The sequence below is a fragment of the Eubalaena glacialis genome, chromosome 10 (genome assembly GCF_028564815.1).
Source record: "Eubalaena glacialis isolate mEubGla1 chromosome 10, mEubGla1.1.hap2.+ XY, whole genome shotgun sequence".
Taxonomy (NCBI): Eukaryota; Metazoa; Chordata; class Mammalia; order Artiodactyla; family Balaenidae; genus Eubalaena; species Eubalaena glacialis.
This window is the reverse complement of record NC_083725.1, coordinates 22,049,967-22,070,050: the sequence shown is the minus strand read 5'-3', so window position 1 is coordinate 22,070,050 and position 20,084 is coordinate 22,049,967. Positions and strand designations below refer to the sequence as shown.

General features: G+C 38.3%; 1 protein-coding gene across 1 annotated transcript in view; it reads left to right on the top strand.

Moving 5' to 3' along the window:
* Nucleotides 1–20,084, top strand: part of ARHGAP20 (Rho GTPase activating protein 20) — a 144,045-nt gene that overhangs the window by 7,679 nt on the left and 116,282 nt on the right. Inside the window, exon 2 of the mRNA XM_061202546.1 lies at nucleotides 9,457–9,539. Within this exon, the coding sequence (XP_061058529.1) occupies nucleotides 9,457–9,539 (83 nt within the window). The remainder of the gene's footprint in view (nucleotides 1–9,456; nucleotides 9,540–20,084) is intronic.

Below are 20,084 nucleotides of genomic sequence, written 5' to 3'. Positions count from 1 at the left end.
TCTGCTGACACCTTGACCTTGGACTTCCTAGCCTCCAGAACCATGAGAAATAAGTTTCTGTCATTTAAATCATCCAACCTGTGTTATTTTGGTATAGTAAGTAGCCTGAGCTTGCTGACTACCTTTATTATTATTTTTTAAGATTTATTTATTATTTATTTATTTATTTAATTTACTTTTGGCTGCGTCGGGTCTTAGTTGCGGCACACGGGATCTTCGTTGAGACATGCGGGATCTTTTGTTGCAGGGTGCGGTCTTCTCTCTAGTTGTGGCATGCGGACTCCAGAGCACGTGGGCTCTGTAGTTTGTGGCATGCGGGCTCTAGTTGAGGCGTACGGGCTTAGTTGCCCCGTGACATGTGGGATCTTTGTTCCCTGACCAGGGATGGCACCCATTGCCCCTGCACTGTAAGGTGGATTCTTTACCACTGGCCACCAGGGAAGTCCCCAGACTACCTTTAAAATAAACTTTCATTGAGGTGAAAGTTTGCTTTCCTGTTCTGTTGGTATAGCAAGTATTCTAGATCACAGGGACTGTAAGGTCCTAATGTGTGCAGAAAGCCTTCAAGGTGAATGCTCAATTCGATAGTGGCCACAGCAGCAGTTTTTTGAAGCAGCCTAGGATGGGGTGATGTTTAGCTTTTGTTTACTTATGGAAGACTTAGCCACAATGTGGGAGGCTGGAAAGGGATCAGAGGAAACTTGCCTTTTGTCAGCCACCAATAATGGGGCTTGTAGGCAACATAGCCAGTTTATTTTATAATTTTGTTTCAGTCTGATTTTCTTTATCCAGGACAAGTTTAGATTAGAAACATCCAACTGACAGCAGAAATAGCTCTATCAGTATGTCACTGCTGTGCTAAACAGCCTTGACCTAATTTTGACAGACAGCTGTCACATGGCACAACTGAAAGGTAAGGCCTGTTTCTGGATGTCTGGTCACTTGTGTGTGGACTCTGAAAATGGAATGTATGTGTGCCCACATCAGCTCATATTTCAAAGATCTGGAAAACCCAACTGCTCTGTGGCCTTTTGCTTTCCCTGTTTACCTTCGTCCTAATTTATACCTAGGAGAGTGTCTTTATTTCCTCTTCTACCCCTACATTCACCGTCTGGAACCTCAGCTTCCACAGTAGGCATTATGAGGTTACAGTATATCTGAATCTGGTCAGATCTTGGCCTGTTTTTTATTCTTATTTGATACACTCTGGTTTTTACCATTATGGTTTTTGGATTTGATCGCTGTACTCTTCCCCTCTGCAGGAGGAAAGTGAGAGGTTGCAGAGTTTTCCAACAATGTCTGATACATTCAAGCCTCTTAGCCTTCATGCAGGTGGATGGGCACTGGGGAACCAGAGAACCCCTTTGTCACAGTGTGCTATGGATGTAGAAATAATAGCACTTCGTATGGACTGTGAAGTGAAAAATTTAGTGAAGCCCTGCCCTGTAAGGGAATATTAGGGAGAGACCATTGGTGATCAACCTTGCCTACTTCAGGGTGCTACTAAAGGGAATCATGACAGGAGGTTGAAACTGGTAGCTTTGCCAAAGAAGAAAGTCCAGCCAACTTGAAGGCCCATAGTGGTACTCCAGAAGTCTGCATGGGTAGGGTAGAGACAGAGGAACAAATAATAATGTAGAAGGGGAGTTCTGCTATCCTCATATTTATTACATACAGTACTTATGCACTCTAAAGCATTACTCTGTATGTTATACTATCATGGTGCTTTCCCTGTCAAAGGACTTTCACATATGTAATCTTATTTGATTCTTTGTGGTAGGTCAAACAGTCATGTCATTTTACAGAGAAGACTCTGAGAAGTGATAGAACCAGGATCCAGAATTTAGGTCCAATGTCTCATAGCCCAGTGCTGATTCTTCTACATTACATAGATTCTCAGGTTTGTTATTTTATTTCAAAGTTCTTGTCTCACAGAAAGAGGAAAGATAGCCAAAAGTAGAAACATTTCTTTCTTAATTTCAGAAAGAAATTATATCCCTTTATAATAGTCTGTGCTGTGATGACATTTGTTTTAATTAAATGCTCAAACTGATTCTGGCTGGGATGATTATGAGTAAATAGAAGATCATACTCATCACAGACAAAAGTGACAATAGTGGGAAGCTTCAGCTCATCCAGTGGTCAAAACCTTGTGATAATAGGACATAGAAGCAAGGGGCAGGGGTAAAAATAATTTCCTTGTTCCCTTGCAGGGCCAATGTCTTTGAGATATGTCTCTGCAAATAAATGCTGCAGACATGTAGGGAAGACAAGAAAGAAATAGTTCATTGCTCACTAAATTGTACAGATTAGCCACAAAGGATTAAGAGTAAAATTTGAGTAAGGTAATTTGTAAATGTGATTAAACATTTTTTTTCTATCTTTGAAAGTTTAGAGTTCTTAAAAGCTTTCCTCAGTCCTTATTTTAACGTTATGCTAATTTTAAATGAAAGTGACTTTAGTACATTTGACTTAAATTCAACTGAAATGCTTGAATTTTTTTCTTCATAAAGTGACTGGAACAAAGCAAAGTATGAAAAATTGTAGTTCTTCTGACTTAACTCTTTCATCCTGGTCCTTTCTTTTGATAGGCTTTTTTTCCTTTAAATCTCTATGAGAACTGAGAATGACCAGATTCAGAGTGATTTAGAGGTTCCAAAAATAGTTCTGTATCTCCTGGTTGACATGAAGTTAAAATTCCAGTGAGAGACTACATATAGGTTTTTTTTTTTTAATTTTTTTAAAATTTATTTATTTTTGGCTGCTTTGGGTCTTCGTTGCTGCGCACGGGCTTTCTCTAGTTGTGGCGAGCGGGGGCTCCTCTTTGTTGTGGTGCGTGGGCTTCTCATTGCGGTAGCTTCTCTTGTTGCAGAGCACGGGCTCTAGGCGCACAGGCTTCAGTAGTTGTGGCATGCGGGCTCTAGAGCACAGACTTAGTAGTTGTAGCGCACGGGCTTAGTTGCTCCGCAGCATGTGGGATCTTCCCGGACCAGGGCTGGAACCCATGTCCCCTGCATTGGCAGGTGGATTCTTTTTTTTTTTTTTTTTTAATTAATTAATTTATTTATTTATTTTTAGCTGTGTTGGGTCTTCGTTTCTGTGCGAGGGCTTTCTCTAGTTGCGGCAAGCGGGGGCCACTCTTCATTGCGGCGCGCGGGCCTCTCACTATCGCGGCCTCTCTTGTTGCGGAGCACAGGGTCCAGACGCACAGGCTCAGTAGTTGTGGCTCACGGACCTGATTGCTCCACGGCATGTGGGATCTTCCCAGACCAGGGCTCGAACCCGTGTCCCCTGCATTGGCAGGCAGATTCTCAACCACTGCGCCACCAGGGAAGCCCTGGCAGGTGGATTCTTAACCACTGCACCACCAGAGAAGCCCTACATATAGGTTTTTAATATAAACAGTGTTTTATGTGTTGTTGAAAGTAAAAGAACAAAACTTTTTTTTCGATAACCTGCTTACAATTTTATTTTCCTACATAGGCACACTTGCATTACCACCTTAAACTCTCAGGTATTGGTAGCGTTAATTCATTGATTTAATACACAGCTATTGAGAATTTACTATGTGGAGATACTGAGTAGGGCACTGGAGGAATAGGGAAGGAATAGTGGCAAACCACAATAGGCAGGTGGGCATATTCCTCAGATCTCTGAGGAATTCAAATGGAGAGCCACTCAGATATTTTGTACAAAAACATGTTGGACAAAAAACAAATAAGTAATTTCCATTTTAATGTAAATATACTTCAGGTGATTGTTATATGAGTAAGGAAAATTATAGCTTCTGGCTATGAACCAGTTTGCTGGGCTGGAACCCAGTGGTTTAGTAGTTTGGTAGTTAATTTTTGTTGCTGTTGTTTTTGTTTTTTCATTTTAACAGCTTTGTTGAGATATAATTTATATACCATTTACCCACTTAAAAGTGGATTCAGGGGTTTTTAGTATATTCCTAAAATTGTGCATTCATTTCCACAATTTTAGAACATTTTCATTACCACAAGAAGAAACACTGCACCCCTTAGCCATTACATCCCAATTCCCTCATCCCCCAAACCCCAGGCAAGCACTAATCTATTTTAAGTTCCGATAGATTTGTTTATTCTGGATATTTCATTTAAATGGAGTCATATAGTATGTGGTCCTTTGGGACTGACTGCTTTTAATTAGCATGATGTTTTCAAGATTCATCCATGTTGTTGCACATTTCATTGCTTCTTTTCTTTTATTGGCAAGTAATATTCTATTTTATGGATGTACCACGTTTTGTTTATGCATTCATCAGTTGATGGACATTGGGGTTGTTTCCCCTTTTTGACTATTATGAATAATGTTGCTGTGAACATTCATGTACATGTTTTTGTGTGGACATACATTTTCCTTTCTCTTGGTTATATACCCAAGAGGAATTGCAGGATCATATGGTAACTCTATGTTTAGCCATTTGCAGAACTTACAAACTGTTTTGCAAAGTGACAGCGCCATTTTACATTGCCACTAGCAGTGAATAACAGTTCAATTTATCCACATCCTCACACTTGTTATTTATTTGTCTTTTTTATTGTACCCATCCTGATGAGTATAAAGTGGTATTTCAGAGTTTTGATTTGCATTTCCCTGATGGCTAATGATGTTGAGCACCTTTTCATGTGCTTATTGGCCATTTATATATCTCCTTAGGAGAACTGTCTATTCAGATTCTTTGCCCATTTTTAAATTAGCTTACTTGTCTTTATTGAATTGTAACAGTTCCTTAAATTTAAATATTCTGGATACAAATCCCTTATCAGATATATGATTTGCAAAAATGTTCTCCCATTCTGTGGGTTTTCTTTTCACTTCCTTAATAGTGTCCATTGAAGCACAGAAGTTTTAACCTTGATGATGTCCAATTTATCTGTGTTTTTTTTGTTGTTGTTTGTGCTTTTGGTCATATCTAAGAAACCATTGCCTAATCCACGGTCACAGATATTTATGCCTATGTTTTCTTCTAAAATTTTTGTAGTTTCAGCTCTTTTAGATCGTTGATCCATTTTGAGTTAAATTTTGTATATGGTGTGAGATAGGAGTCCACCTTCATTCTTCTGCATGTGGATATCTACTTGTTCCAGCACCATTTGTTGGCAAGGAATTAACTTGCCAACAAGTTAAAAGAATCATCAGACAGATGTTTACCATGAAACTCAATGGTAATGTAAATGTCAACACTATGTCAAAAGTTGTAGTTTGCAATGTACAAGGATGATTCTACCATCCAGTTCCATAGCAAATGCTTATATTTCCTTAGTGACAGCATTCCAGCAGAACCCCTTTAAGTAAGTTTGTTTATGTTTCTGTGTGTGTGTTTGGGCACAGTAGTGTAGATGTGGACAATGAGTGGATTTCTAAATTCACTTAAAACCTTCATCTATTGAGTATATAGTTTGTACCAGGTATTGTATCAGGCTCTAGGAATGCAAAGATAGGTCTGCTACAGAGTAGAATTTCAGTAGTTGTTGAAGGACGGGAGAAAGTTTGGAAATAAGATGTAGTCCTTGCTCTCTAGAAAGGGGCAGAAAGATAATTATAATATAATCTGAAATGCTATAACTGAGGCATAGCTGTGAAGCAAGTTAGGAACACAGAGAATTCAACATTTAGTTCATCCAACTGATTAAAAAAAGAATTGAAGTGGAAAGCACCTTGCAGGTTAGCTGGTAAAATTGCTACAGTTTTGTGTTATTATTGAAACATGAAAGAAAAATGAAGTATAGGCATTTGGGTCTCATCTTCACTTACGATCTCCATTCATTTACTCTTTGGCAGAATAGCTTTTTGCCTCTGATACTGAATATAGCTGCAGAGGAGACAGCTTAGAAAACCAAAGATCTAATTTCTCTCTAGTGCTTAAACCTTGGCAAATGGTACAAAATCAAGAAAATCATTTCTAAAAGATTAATGCAGTTGATTTTTTCCCTAATGTTTAGATTGTCAATTTAGAAGATTACCTTTTAAAAATTACTCAGTTTCAGAATGGCATCCAATGTTTATGAGGTAATCTCAATATAGACATCAAGCACTTGGGCATTCTGAAAAACCACACTGTGGATTACGATTTTTAAGCTAACAAAGAAACCTACACTGTTTTAAACCTATCTTCTGTTTCCTGTGAGGCAAACGATCATAGTTTTCCCTGTCACTGAACAACTGGGAAATTTGTTGGTGCTGGTACAATATAAGTATAGCCTCAGTATGTCCTGACAAGTTTGTAGTATTGTACATTTAGAAAGGAATTGATAGTCTCCTTCTATTTCTATGTATTGTATTTCACACAGTTGTTATAAACAAAAAGGAAATCCAAGTCTTTATTGCCTGAGAACAGATTCTTTGATAGATATGTGAATTTTTTTGAAGTCACCATTGGTTCTTTGTTTTGCTATACTTTTGAGCAAAAGAAAGGGATATGTATTTTGAATGAATTAATACCTAGGCTCCCATTATATTGACAACTCTTAAGACTTTTTATTACTTACAAGAGAAATGAATCCTATGAATTCTAAATTCATTTTGTATATAATGTTTATTTTCTAGCATATCCAGGGTGAATCTTTGGTAGACACTTAACATGAGAATATCAGAAGTAGAAGGAACCTAAGAGACTATTTAGTCCAAATTTTCTCATTTTCTAGATACAGAAATGGAGGCCCAGAGGGGTGTCTGAATTGCCTTAGGCTGCATGTCTCATTAGTAGTGGAGTAAGTCTCAGTACAAACAATAGGACCTCAAATAAAAATAATATTTTGCCTGTAGTTTGATTGCATTCTCTGAATATGAGTCTACTAGATGACGTAGATACACTCAGCATTTGACTTCTCACACATCTGCCAATTTTATAACTAAGAAAACACAATCTAATTACTATATACAGATATATACAAATGGTACTCTACATTAGGTCTCCATGAAAAACTCCTATTTTAAAAGAACCTTTACAGAAGAAAATTTGTCACTCTTCTTTGATTATCCATTCTCATGTTTAACAGCCGTCACTCTCAGAAAGATTTCCTTGTATGGGAAGGTTTCAAATTTAGAGTCCATGGATCCCTCAAGAATCCATGTTGGGGGTTTCTGAACCCCTTGAAGTTATGTTCATAATTTCATTCACAGCTTTTATAAATATCTTGAGGGATTAAACTGGATTCTCAGTCTATAGTATAGCTGCATTTCTTTTCGCCTTATCTTCTTTGGAAGACCCTTGCTATCCTCTGTATTATAACTGCATTACTTTGGAGATTTACTGTTTCCAAATGAAGAATTTAAGATCATTTTAACTTGTCTTAGGGCTCTTTCTTTTTTTCACATTTTTAAATCATTTTTATGGCTGTCTTTTGAACCCTTTCCAAATTCTTTGTAAACCTGAAAGCCAAGGAGCTCAGAATTAGAAATCATATGTTAATGAAGATCTTGTTTAGGCACTTGGATCTGCTGAGAGTAGTGTCAGAGGATTAGGAGCAACAGAAGTAAGACTGCTGAGATAGGTCCAGGAATGTGGCCCCTGCTCAGGTAGGCTAGGCAGACCCTCAAGGTCAAAACGGATCGAGGGTAAGGGGCCCAGGTCAAGCTTAAAGGATTGGGCGCATTTCAAAGTTCAAAGCATAGTAAATAGATCCTGAGTACAGGAATTCAGGATAAGGAGTAGGAATCGAACCTAGACCTGAAGGTGAAACAGAATCCTGCAGAAAATCTGCATAGGAACAAACTGCCACCTTTCTAAGTAAAATCAATCTAATCTTCCAGAATTGAGACTCTTCATATGGGAACAGGCCGCTGGACTTTGCAATACAAATACTTGTCTCCTAGATTTCCCTTCACCCAGCAACCTCTACATTCACACTGGCCTCAGGATGTTAGATTCCTGAGAGTTGGGTTCCCAGGAGATATGACTAATGGAAAACAGTAGGATAGGGCTTACGAGCTATAATATATAAAGTAGTTTATCAAAATCACTGGGGTTCGGAGGGATTACAGATTCTTCTGGGAATCTGATGAAAACTGTGGGCTTTCTCTTCAGAAGGAAGGCACCAAATACTATCATGTAAAAAATTTTATTCAATTTAACCTGCCCTGAAACTGATTCATGGTTAATAACTCCTGATTGAGAAGTATGGTGTTCTATATTTCTTACCCATTTGTTTCCTGTTCTTTATTAATGTTTTACATAATTGTTTCTGTTGCTGTCTGAGGTATACTGAGGAGGTTTGGGCATTTAGTTTTCACATGTGAGCCAAAAGATTAATGGAGGGAACAGCAACACTGAGGCCATGGCACTGCTGACGACAATAACGGGAGAGATCCATGGGGGCATGGTGAAATTGGGGGAAAAGAATTGTGCCAAAGAAGTCTAGTATCCCCTTCTCACTAGATGATTTTTCTTCTCTTCCTTAGGATGATCTAGGTTTTATTAAGAAGCAGTTCCTTTATGAATCATGTAATGAGATACTGATACTGAGCCACTTGGTTTTATGTGGGTTTTTTTTAGAGCAGCATCCAGTCCCAAGCATGGCTGGCTTAGGCCCTCAGGCAGTGGGTGAGACTTCTGGCCAGGAAAGGGTGAGAGGGTAGAGCAGGAAGAATGCTTTGGTGACACAGCCTGAACTTCACTCATGGCTACTTGTGACTGTATTGTAAATTTTCACATTTATATCCAGTGGCAGTTCCTCTGACTCTATCTAGAGGTGTTAAATCTGTAAGATTGAAAATTTAGGGAGCAATTGTTGGGTTAATTCAAGTTGAATAAAACCTCACCACAAATTTTAGGTCCTGTAGAGCAGAGTACCTGAATTATCCAATTAATTCTATATACCACTTAGAAAAGAAAAAAAAATTCTTTTTTTTTTAAAGTTACAGCAAAAAAAAAAGAAAATCTCTTTGGAAAAACAGATTCCCCAATGTGTAAATATTTAAATTTAAATGTCTATTAAATGTGTAAGAAATCTAGTCTCCATCTTGTGCTTTAACTACTTATCTTCTCCGTTTACTTGATCTCTTCAAATTCTGTCTGTCCCTGAAGCCCAGTTTGGGGCCTACCCTACCAATGAAATAGAACTAGTAGAACCTACTCTGATGACGTTTTAGAGTATAAATTAGATAATCCAGTCCTGCCTTTGGCATAGGGCCTGGCACATAATAAGCAGTAAAGCTGCAGTTGATGATAATGGTTATGAGCTGTTTTCCCAAATACTCTAGTCACCATTTAACCACCTTGTTCTCTGACCATAAAAAATACTTACTGCCTGTACCACTTTTTGGCACTTACTATCTTAGTTTAGATGTTATTATTTTATTTCCAGAATAAGATTGCAAACTCCTTGATAGGTAAGGATGGGCAATACAAAACTTGCTGAGTTGGATTGAAAATTGGCATTTACTTGCTTTACAAGCCATGTGGTCTTCATTGTGATCTTTTTTCCTCTACAGAAAATGAAAACACTAGCAGAAAGGAGGAGGAGCGCTCCGTCTCTTATCCTGGATAAAGCCCTGCAAAAACGGCCTAGTACCAAGTAAGTGAAAAGCTTTGTATTACACATTTGGTATGTGCTTCATTTCTTTTACCTGTGGGGTTTGTTTGCTTTTTATCAAGACCAGAATTCTCTGTTAAATAATAGAAAATATGACTTCTGAGTTTATTTAATAAGGCCTATTCTTTATGTGAAACTTAAAGCCTTTTAAGAGCTGGTGATCAATTGCTTTAAAACTGATTCAGAAGTGAATCTTACATCACATGGTACACAAACATGCATGTTCCACACATTGTTAAAGTTTATTTATGGAAACAATTAGAAATCAGTATACTAAAGATAAGTTATTTTAACCACTATACATGTTTGGTTATGCACAAACTTTTGCTTACTTTTTATCATAAGGTGATGCCTGTGTGTGGGTAAAAGACAAGTTTTTACCAGTTTTAGATATGAAGAAAGATAGCCAGATTAAGATTATTAAAAAATTGAGTGTTGATTTCTTTTAGGCATTATTGGTTAGATTAATTAGTGATTAATTAGTGAAATTTAAAGTGGAAAAACAGGCTGTGGACATCTTAAGAGAGTCTTTCATAATACTTAGAAATTGAATGGCTATTCAATCATTAATTTATTCAATAATTTTTAATGGTATTTTAACTCAGAGGTATTTTATGTTCAAAGGAAACCTGTGATGATTTTCCTCTAATATGTGAATCCTTTCATGTAAAGTGAAGTCCTTATCACTTTTTTAAAAGTGAGGGTATATCTGATATTTCTATGAATGGTGTGCTAATTTAACATAAAATCTATGTGAAGGCATGGAATTTTTTTTCAGTGTCCAAAATAAATTATATAGCCAAATCCCAAAGAGTGAAACTTTCAAAATACCTAAGTCCCTCCCCTCTTAGTACTCAGCAAGTTCTCAGGCAGCTCCCCCAGCTGCCCACACACGACACATGCTTTAGTCATTGGGTTGATCAGAAAATGTAAATTACTTTTAATAGATGCCTAATCAAAATTTAATTAGGAAGATATTCTTCTGCCAAATGAATAATACAGTAATATACTTCAGTGCCATATATAAATGACTTTTAGATTGTTTACATTAGTATATCTTTGCATTCATGTGGATAAGAAAAGAATGGTTATATCTTCACAGTTTGACCTTGATTACCTAGAAAACTCAGGAGAAATTATTTTTTAGGGGAGGTAGACAGAGGAGGCAGAATTGTCTTTAATTCTACTATATATGTAAAAATAGCTTTATTATTCACTTTTTTAAAAACAGGTAAACAGTTTTAGGTAAAATTTTTTATTGGAAGTTCCTGGGATGAACATGTGTTAAGCTTTTTAATTAAAAGTAGCCCTTATTTATATCAGAGAAGCTTTAGCCCCAAATCAGGGGTCAAATAGTGGCCCACTTACCTGCTAACCCAGGGTGAGGATTTACAACAGTATGCATGTAGGTACTGAAAGTTCATGTAGACCATTGGTTCTCAACAGGGTGGTACTAACCTCCAGGGGGCATTTTGGAATTTTGTGAAGCAAAATGATTTAGGGGGCAGTCGCCAGAGTTACTAGACATCACATAATGCACAGGACATCCTACACAACAGTTTTGTGGCTCCTGCATAGTTTTTGAATGTCGCATGTATGGGATACTTGTGAAGGGGGGGAAAAAAACTTTATATAATTATCTATGCCTATAACTATGTTTTATATACAAATACAAAGTATTTTATATCCTTTTATGTAGATTTAATGAACACTAAAGTTTCCAGAAATGTAGCTACCTTGCATACCAAGAGATAATTGCACTTCGTGTTGTTTGGAATCATTTCAAAAAATCACTTGGCTTTACTTCATTTTCTCATACTTGTTGCATGGAATAGTTTCTTATCATCCTACTTATCTTAAATCTAAATATGTTCATTATAAGTAGGTGTAAGCATCTGACTACTTCATTGTCTTTTAATATAGTCATGAATGAGCATATACATATTGAAATACATAATTTATTATTAATTACTTTCATTTCCCTTTCTATTACTATCAGGGTATTTTATCGACACTTTTGAAATTCTGTTAAATATCTGTGAATTTTGTTTCAGGATAGAAAAGGAGGAATTGGAATAAATGTATATGCATTTGTCCTTTATATAACAAAGGGACATTGGATCTAGGATTGAGAATGACTGATAGAGATTCAGTGCCAAGTTAGGGAAAAAGCTAACACTTACCTGACTTACTGGGGTTGTTTTGAGTTCGAGAACCAATATGATAATATACAGCCATGTCCTTCCCCACTCCTGCCTCCCCATCACCTCTGCAATAATTGGTGCTTACATTAGAGTCAGTTTCCCAAATTCCTGCCTCAGAAATAGGGAAATATGATGGTTTTTTGGCAAAATAAAAAAGGAAAAAAGTATATTTAAGTTGAAGATGGATATGTTTTAATCTTCAGTTTATTTCCTGTGAGTTTCTCCAGGTCAGTAGTGTGAGTGCATAGTGCAGGTGAACAGGACCTTCACCTATCTTTTAGAAATAATGCTTTTATGCTATGTAGTATTGGGTGGTTAATGTGTGTACCAAAAAAAAAAAGCTATTGGGTGTTGAATGTGTACAAAATATTTGTAAGTAGTGTAATCTCAGGATTGGAAAGAACCTTAAAGGTCATCTAGTCTGGTGGTTTCCGAAGCTTTTAAAGTCAGTATTCTGCAGAGGGACACAGACATCTACATATTTTTCAAAAACTCTTCATAGTTGATTCTGATACACTCTTGGTAGAGAACCACTATGACAGGCTACAAAAGAATCCTTTCATAAAAGAATGCTTTTAAAAAGGGAATACTGAACCAAAATTTTAAGGGAGTACAGAATTATAATATGTATTTCTTATAAAACAGTGTGGACATTATAAAACCAAAAGCAAAGTCCCCTCTCCATCCCCAGGGGTAACCGTAATTAATCATTTGTATGTCCTTCTAAACCTTGTCTATGCAAGTGTGATTAGAATTTTTATTTGCTTTCTGTAATGTTTAAATTCTCACGTTAATATAGATAAATTAGTTCTTTGCATTTCCAAGTCTTGCAGTTTTTTAAAAAAATTAAAGATCAAATCCTATTACAACAACCATTCAAGAAAGTCTTTGAATTTTGACCATCTTTATATAATGTACACTCCTGAAAAGTTACATCAATCAGTTAATGAACTTGCTATTTTAAAGAAACTTTGTAGTGAATTGTTTTATAAAGTAAATCACTTCTTTTTTCAAAGTTGTTAAAAATAACTCAAATTTTCATAATTGGAATTTTGCTTTTCCATAATTTATACCCAGGAAACAAGGAAAATTTCTGAAGTCTAAGCTGAGCACACCTATTTGAAGTAGAACTTTATGCAACAAAATTCGAGTACCTAAAAAGAATCTTTACTATCTCTTTGCGTGTAATATCATGGGAGCTAACCTATAAAAGATTTGTACACAGGGTGTGGACAGACAGCAAAGAAATTGAGTGTTTTATTTATTAGCAATGCATATTTCTTGAGTTAAATAAAGCCATCATAGCATTTCATATTTCTTGAGTTAAACCTATATTTGATTTTGGCTTTGCAGTAGAACGTTATTTCTACTGTTGTCCCCTAGTTAAGGTGTTATTTAGTAATTAATGACTTGTAGGTGATAAAGCTTTTGTCCAAAGTTTAGCAAACATCCACAGAGGATTTAATGGAATCCTTTCATTTAACAGCTGTTGCACCTCAGTTTTTATTGAATTTAATTAATAAGAGCTAGGTTTAAAAGAGGAGGAAATAGGAGGGAGGGGCAAGATGGCGGAAGAGTAAGACGCGGAGATCACCTTCCTCCCCACAGATACATGAGAAATACATCTACACGTGGAACTGCTCCTACAGAACACCCACTGAACGCTGGCAGAAGACGTCAGACCTCCCAAAAGGCAAGAAAATCCCCACGTACTTGGGTAGGGCAAAAGAAAAAAGAAATAACAGAGACAAAAGAATAGGGACGGGACCTGCACCAGTGGGAGGGAGCTGTGAAGGAGGAAAGGTTTCCACACACTAGGAAGCCCCTTCGTGGGCAGAGACTGCGGGTAGCAGAGGGGGGAAGCTTCGGAGCCACGGAGGAGAGCGCAGCCACATTGGTGCGGAGGGCAAAGCGGAGATTCCCGCACAGAGGAGCGGTGCCGACCAGCACTCACCAGCCCGAGAGGCTTGTCTGCTCAGCCGCCGGGGCGGGCGGGGCCTGGGAGCTGGGGCTCGGGCTTCGGTGCTAGCCGGGAGGGAGTCCAGGAAAAAGACTGCAGCTGCCAAAGAGGCAAGAGAATTTTTCTTGCCTCTTTGTTTCGCGGCGCGCAAGGAGAGGGGATTCAGAGCGCCGCCTAAACGAGCTCCAGAGACGGGCGCGAGCCCCGGCTATCAGCGCGGATCCCACAGCAACAGGGACGCAGAGGGAAAAACGGAGAGATTCCCGCACAGAGGCTCGGCGCCGAGCAGCACTCACCAGCCCGAGAGGCTTGTCTGCTCACCCGCCGGGGCGGGCGGAGGCTGGGAGCTGAGGCGCAGGCTTCGGTCGGATCCCAGGGAGAGGACTGGGGTTGGCTGCGTGAACACAGCCTGAAGGGTCTAGCGCACCACAACTAGCCGGGAGGGTGCATGAGAAAAAGTCTGCAGCTGCCGAAGAGGCAGGAGACTTTTTCTTGCCTCTTTGTTTCGCGGCGTGCAAGGAGAGGGGATTCAGAGCGCCACTTAAACGAACTCCAGAGACGGGCGCGAGCCGCGGCTATCAGCGCGGACCCCAGAGACGGGCATGAGACGCTAAGGCTGCTGCTGCCGCCACCAAACAGCCTGTGGGCAAGCACAGGTCATTCTCCACGCCGCCCCTCCCGGGAGCCTGTGCAGCCCGCCACGGCCAGGCTCCCGTAATCCGGGGACAACTTCCCCGGGAGAGCGCACGGCGCGCCTCAGGCTGCTGCAACGTCACGCCGGCTTCTGCCGCCGCAGGCTCGCCCCGCCTCCTCCGTACCGCTCCCTCCCCCCGGCCTGACTGAGCCAGAGCCCCCGAATCAGCTGCTCCTTTAACCCCGTTCTGTCTGGGCGGGGAACAGACGCCCTCAGGCGACCTACATGCAGAGGCGGGTCCAAATCCAAAGCTGAACCCCGGGAGCTGTACGAACAAAGAAGAGAAAGGGAAATCTCTCCCAGCAGCCTCAGAAGCAGCGGATTAAAGCTCCACAAACAACTTGATGTGCCTGCATCTGTTGAATACCTGAATAGACAACGAATCATCCCAAATTTAGGAGATGGACTTTGGGAGCAGGATATATTAACTTTTCCCCTTTTCCTTTTTTTTGTGAGTGTAGATGTGTATGCTTCTGGGTGAGATTTTGTCTGTATAGCTTTGCTCTCACCGTTAGTCCTAGGGTTAGGTCCGTCCGTTTTTTTTTTTTTTTTTTTGGCTTAAAAATTTTTTTTTCCCTAATAAATGTTTTCTTAAATAATTTTTTCCTTATTTTCTATTTTTAAAAAAATTTTTAATAAGTTTTTTCATATTTTTTATTTTAAAAAATTAAAAAATTTTTTTCTTAATAAATTTTTTCTAAATAATTTTTTTCTTATTTTTAGTATAAAAAATTAATAAATCTATTTTTAAAAATTAAAAAAAATTTTTTTTCTTAATAAATTTACTCTTAATAATTTTTTTTCTTATTTTTTATTATAATTGCTTTATTTTATTTTATTTTATCCTCTTTTTTTCTTTCTTTCCATTTTTTCTCCCTTTTATTCTGAGCCGTGTGGATGAAAGGCTCTTGGTGCTCCAGCCAGGCATCAGGGCTGTGCCTCTGAGGTGGGAGAGCCAACTCCAGGACACTGGTCCACAAGAGACCTCCCAGCTCCACGTAATACCAAACGGCGAAAATCTCTCACAGATCTCCATCTCAACATCAAGACCCAGCTTCACTCAACGACCAGCAAGCTACAGTGCTGGACACCCTATGCCAAACAACTAGCAAGAGAGGAACACAGCCCCATCCATTAACAGAGAGGCTGCCTAAAATCATAATAAGGCCACAGACACCCCAAAACACACCACCAGATGTGGACGAACCCACCAGAAAGACAACATCCAGCCTCATCCACCAGAACACAGGCACTAGTTCCCTCCACCAGGAAACCTACACAACCGACTGAACCAACCTTAGCCACTGGGGACAGATACCAAAAACAACGGGAACTACGAACCTGCAGCCTGTGAAAAGGAGACCCCAAACACAGTAAGATAAGCAAAATGAGAAGACAGAAAAACACACAGCAGATGAAGGAGCAGGGTCAAAACACACCAGACCTAACAAATGAAGAGGAAATAGGTAGTCTACCTGAAAAAGAATTCAGAATAATGATAGTAAGGATGATCCAAAGTCTTGGAAATAGAATAGACAAAATGCAAGAAACATTTAACAAGGACGTAGAAGAACTAAAGAGGAACCAAGAAACGATGACAAGCACAATAAATGAAATTAAAAATACTCTAGATGGGATCAATAGCAGAATAACTGAGGCAGAAGAACGGATAAGTGACCTGGAAGATAAAATGGTGGAAATAACTACTGCAGACCAGAATAAAGAAAAAAGAATGAAAAGAACTGAGGACAGTCTCAGAGACCTCTGGGACAACATTAAACGCACCAACATTCGAATTATAGGGGTCCCAGAAGAAGAAGAGAAAAAGAAAGGGACTGAGAAAATATTTGAAGAGATTATAGTTGAAAACTTCCCTAATATGGGAAAGGAAATAGTTAATCAAGTCCTGGAAGCACAGAGAGTCCCATACAGGATAAATCCAAGGAGAAACACACCAAGACACATATTAATCAAACTATCAAAAATTAAATATAAAGAAAACATATTAAAAGCAGCAAGGGAAAAACAACAGATAACACACAAGGGCATCCCCATAAGGTTAACAGCTGATCTTTCAGCAGAAACGCTGCAAGCCAGAAGGGAGTGGCAGGATATACTTAAAGTGATGAAGGAGAAAAACCTACAACCAAGATTACTCTACCCAGCAAGGATCTCATTCAGATTTGATGGAGAAATTAAAACCTTTACAGACAAGCAAAAGCTGAGAGAGTTCAGCACCACCAAACCAGCTTTACAACAAATGCTAAAGGAACTTCTCTAGGCAAGAAACACAAGAGAAAGAAAACACCTACAATAACAAACCCAAAACATTTAAGAAAATGGGAATAGGAACATACATATCGATAATTACCTTAAATGTAAATGGATTAAATGCTCCCACCAAAAGACACAGACTGGCTGAATGGATACAAAAACAAGACCCATATATATGCTGTCTACAAGAGACCCACTTCAGACCTAGAGACACATACAGACTGAAAGTGAGGGGATGGAAAAAGATATTCCATGCAAATGGAAATCAAAAGAAAGCTGGAGTAGCAATTCTCATATCAGACAAAATAGACTTTAAAATAAAGACAATTACAAGAGACAAAGACGGACACTATATAATGATCAAGGGATCGATCCAAGAGGAAGGTATAACAATTGTAAATATTTATGCACCCAACATAGGAGCACCTCAATACATAAGGCAAATACTAACAGCCATAAAAGGGGAAATCGACAGTAACACAATCATAGTAGGGGACTTTAACACCCCACTTTCACCAATGGACAGATCATCCAAAATGAAAATAAATAAGGAAACACAAGCTTTAAATGATACATTAAACAAGATGGACTTAATTGATATTTATAGGACATTCCACCCAAAAACAACAGAATACACATTTTTCTCAAGTGCTCATGGAACATTCTCCAGGATAGATCATATCTTGGGTCACAAATCAAGCCTTGGTAAATTTAAAAAAATTGAAATCGTATCAAGTATCTTTTCCGACCACAACGCTATGAGACTAGATATCAATTACAGGAAAAGATTTGTAAAAAATACAAACACATGGAGGCTACACAATACACTACTTAATAACGAAGTGATCACTGAAGAAATCAAAGGGGAAATCAAAAAATACCTAGAAACAAATGACAATGGAGACACGACGATCCAAAACCTATGGGATGCAGCAAAAGCAGTTCTAAGAGGGAAGTTTATAGCAATACAAGCCTACATCAAGAAACAGGAAACATCTCGAATAAACAACCTAACCTTGCACCTAAAGCAATTAGAGAAAGAAGAACAAAAAAACCCCAAAGCTAGCAGAAGGAAAGAAATCATAAAGATCAGATCAGAAATAAATGAAAAAGAAATGAAGGAAACAATAGCAAAAATCAATGAAACTAAAAGCTGGTTCTTTGAGAAGATAAACAAAATTGATAAACCATTAGCCAGACTCATCAAGAGAAAAAAGGAGAAGACTCAAATTAATAGAATTAGAAATGAAAAAGGAGAAGTAACCACTGACACTGCAGAAATACAAACGATCATAAGAGATTACTACAAGCAACTCTATGCTAATAAAATGGACAACCTGGAAGAAATGGACAGATTCTTAGAAATGCACAACCTGCCGAGACTGAACCAGGAAGAAATAGAAAATATGAACAGACCAATCACAAGCACTGAAATTGAAACTGTGATTAAAAATCTTCCAACACACAAAAGCCCAGGACCAGATGGCTTCACAGGCGAATTCTATCAAACATTTAGAGAAGAGCTAACACCTATCCTTCTCAAACTCTTCCAAAATATTGCAGAGGGAGGAACACTCCCAAACTCATTCTACGAGGCCACCATCACCCTGATACCAAAACCAGGCAAAGATGTCACAAAGAAAGAAAACTACAGGCCAATATCACTGATGAACATAGATGCAAAAATCCTCAACAAAATACTAGCAAACAGAATCCAACAGCACATTAAAAGGATCATACACCATGATCAAGTGGGGTTTATTCCAGGAATGCAAGGATTCTTCAATATACGCAAATCAATCAACGTGATACATCATATTAACAAATTGAAGGAGAAAAACCATATGATCATCTCAATAGATGCAGAGAAAGCTTTCGACAAAATTCAACACCCATTTATGATAAAAGTCCTGCAGAAAGTAGGCATAGAGGGAACTTTCCTCAACATAATAAAGGCCGTATATGACAAACCCACAGCCAACATTGTCCTCAATGGTGAAAAACTGAAACCATTTCCACTAAGATCAGGAACAAGACAAGGTTGCCCACTCTCACCACTATTATTCAACATAGTTTTGGAAGTGTTAGCCACAGCAATCAGAGACGAAAAAGAAATAAAAGGAATCCAAATCGGAAAAGAAGAAGTAAAGCTGTCACTGTTTGCAGATGACATGATACTATACATAGAGAATCCTAAAGATGCTACCAGAAAACTACTAGAGCTAATCAATGAATTTGGTAAAGTAGCAGGATACAAAATTAATGCACAGAAATCTCTTGCATTCCTGTATACTAATGATGAAAAATCTGAAAGTGAAATTAAGAAAACACTCCCGTTTACCATTGCAACAAAAAGAATAAAATACCTAGGAATAAACCTACCTAAGGAGACAAAAGACCTGTATGCAGAAAATTATAGGACACTGATGAAAGAAATTAAAGATGATACAAATAGATGGAGAGATATACCATGTTCTTGGATTGGAAGAATAAACATTGTGAAAATGACTCTGCTACCCAAAGCAATCTACAGATTCAATGCAATCCCTATCAAACTACCACTGGCATTTTTCACAGAACTAGAACAAAAAATTTCACAATTTGTATGGAAACACAAAAGACCCCGAATAGCCAAAGCAATCTTGAGAACGAAAAATGGAGCTGGAGGAATCAGGCTCCCTGACTTCAGACTATATTACAAAGCTACAGTAATCAAGACAGTTTGGTACTGGCACAAAAACAGAAATATAGATCAATGGAACAGGATAGAAAGCCCAGAGATAAGCCCACGCACATATGGTCACCTTATCTTTGATAAAGGAGGCAAGCATATACAGTGGAGAAAAGACAGCCTCTTCAATAAGTGGTGCTGGGAAAATTGGACAGGTACATGTAAAAGTATGAAATTAGAACACTCCCTAACACCATACACAAAAATAAACTCAAAATGGATTAAAGACCTAAGTGTAAGGCCAGACACTATCAAACTCTTAGAGGAAAACATAGGCAGAACACTGTATGACATAAGTCACAGCAAGATCCTTTTTGACCCAGGTCCTAGAGAAATGGAAATAAAAACACAAATAAACAAATGGGACCTAATGAAACTTCAAAGCTTTTGCACAGCAAAGGAAACCATAAACAAGACCAAAAGACAACCCTCAGAATGGGAGAAAATATTTGCAAATGAAGCAACGGACAAAGGATTAATCTCCAAGATTTACAAGCAGCTCATGCAGCTCAATAACAAAAAAACAAACAACCCAATCCAAAAATGGGCAGAAGACCTAAATAGACATTTCTCCAAAGAAGAGATACAGATTGCCAACAGACACATGAAAAAATGCTCAACATCATTAATCATTAGAGAAATGCAAATCAAAACTACAATGAGG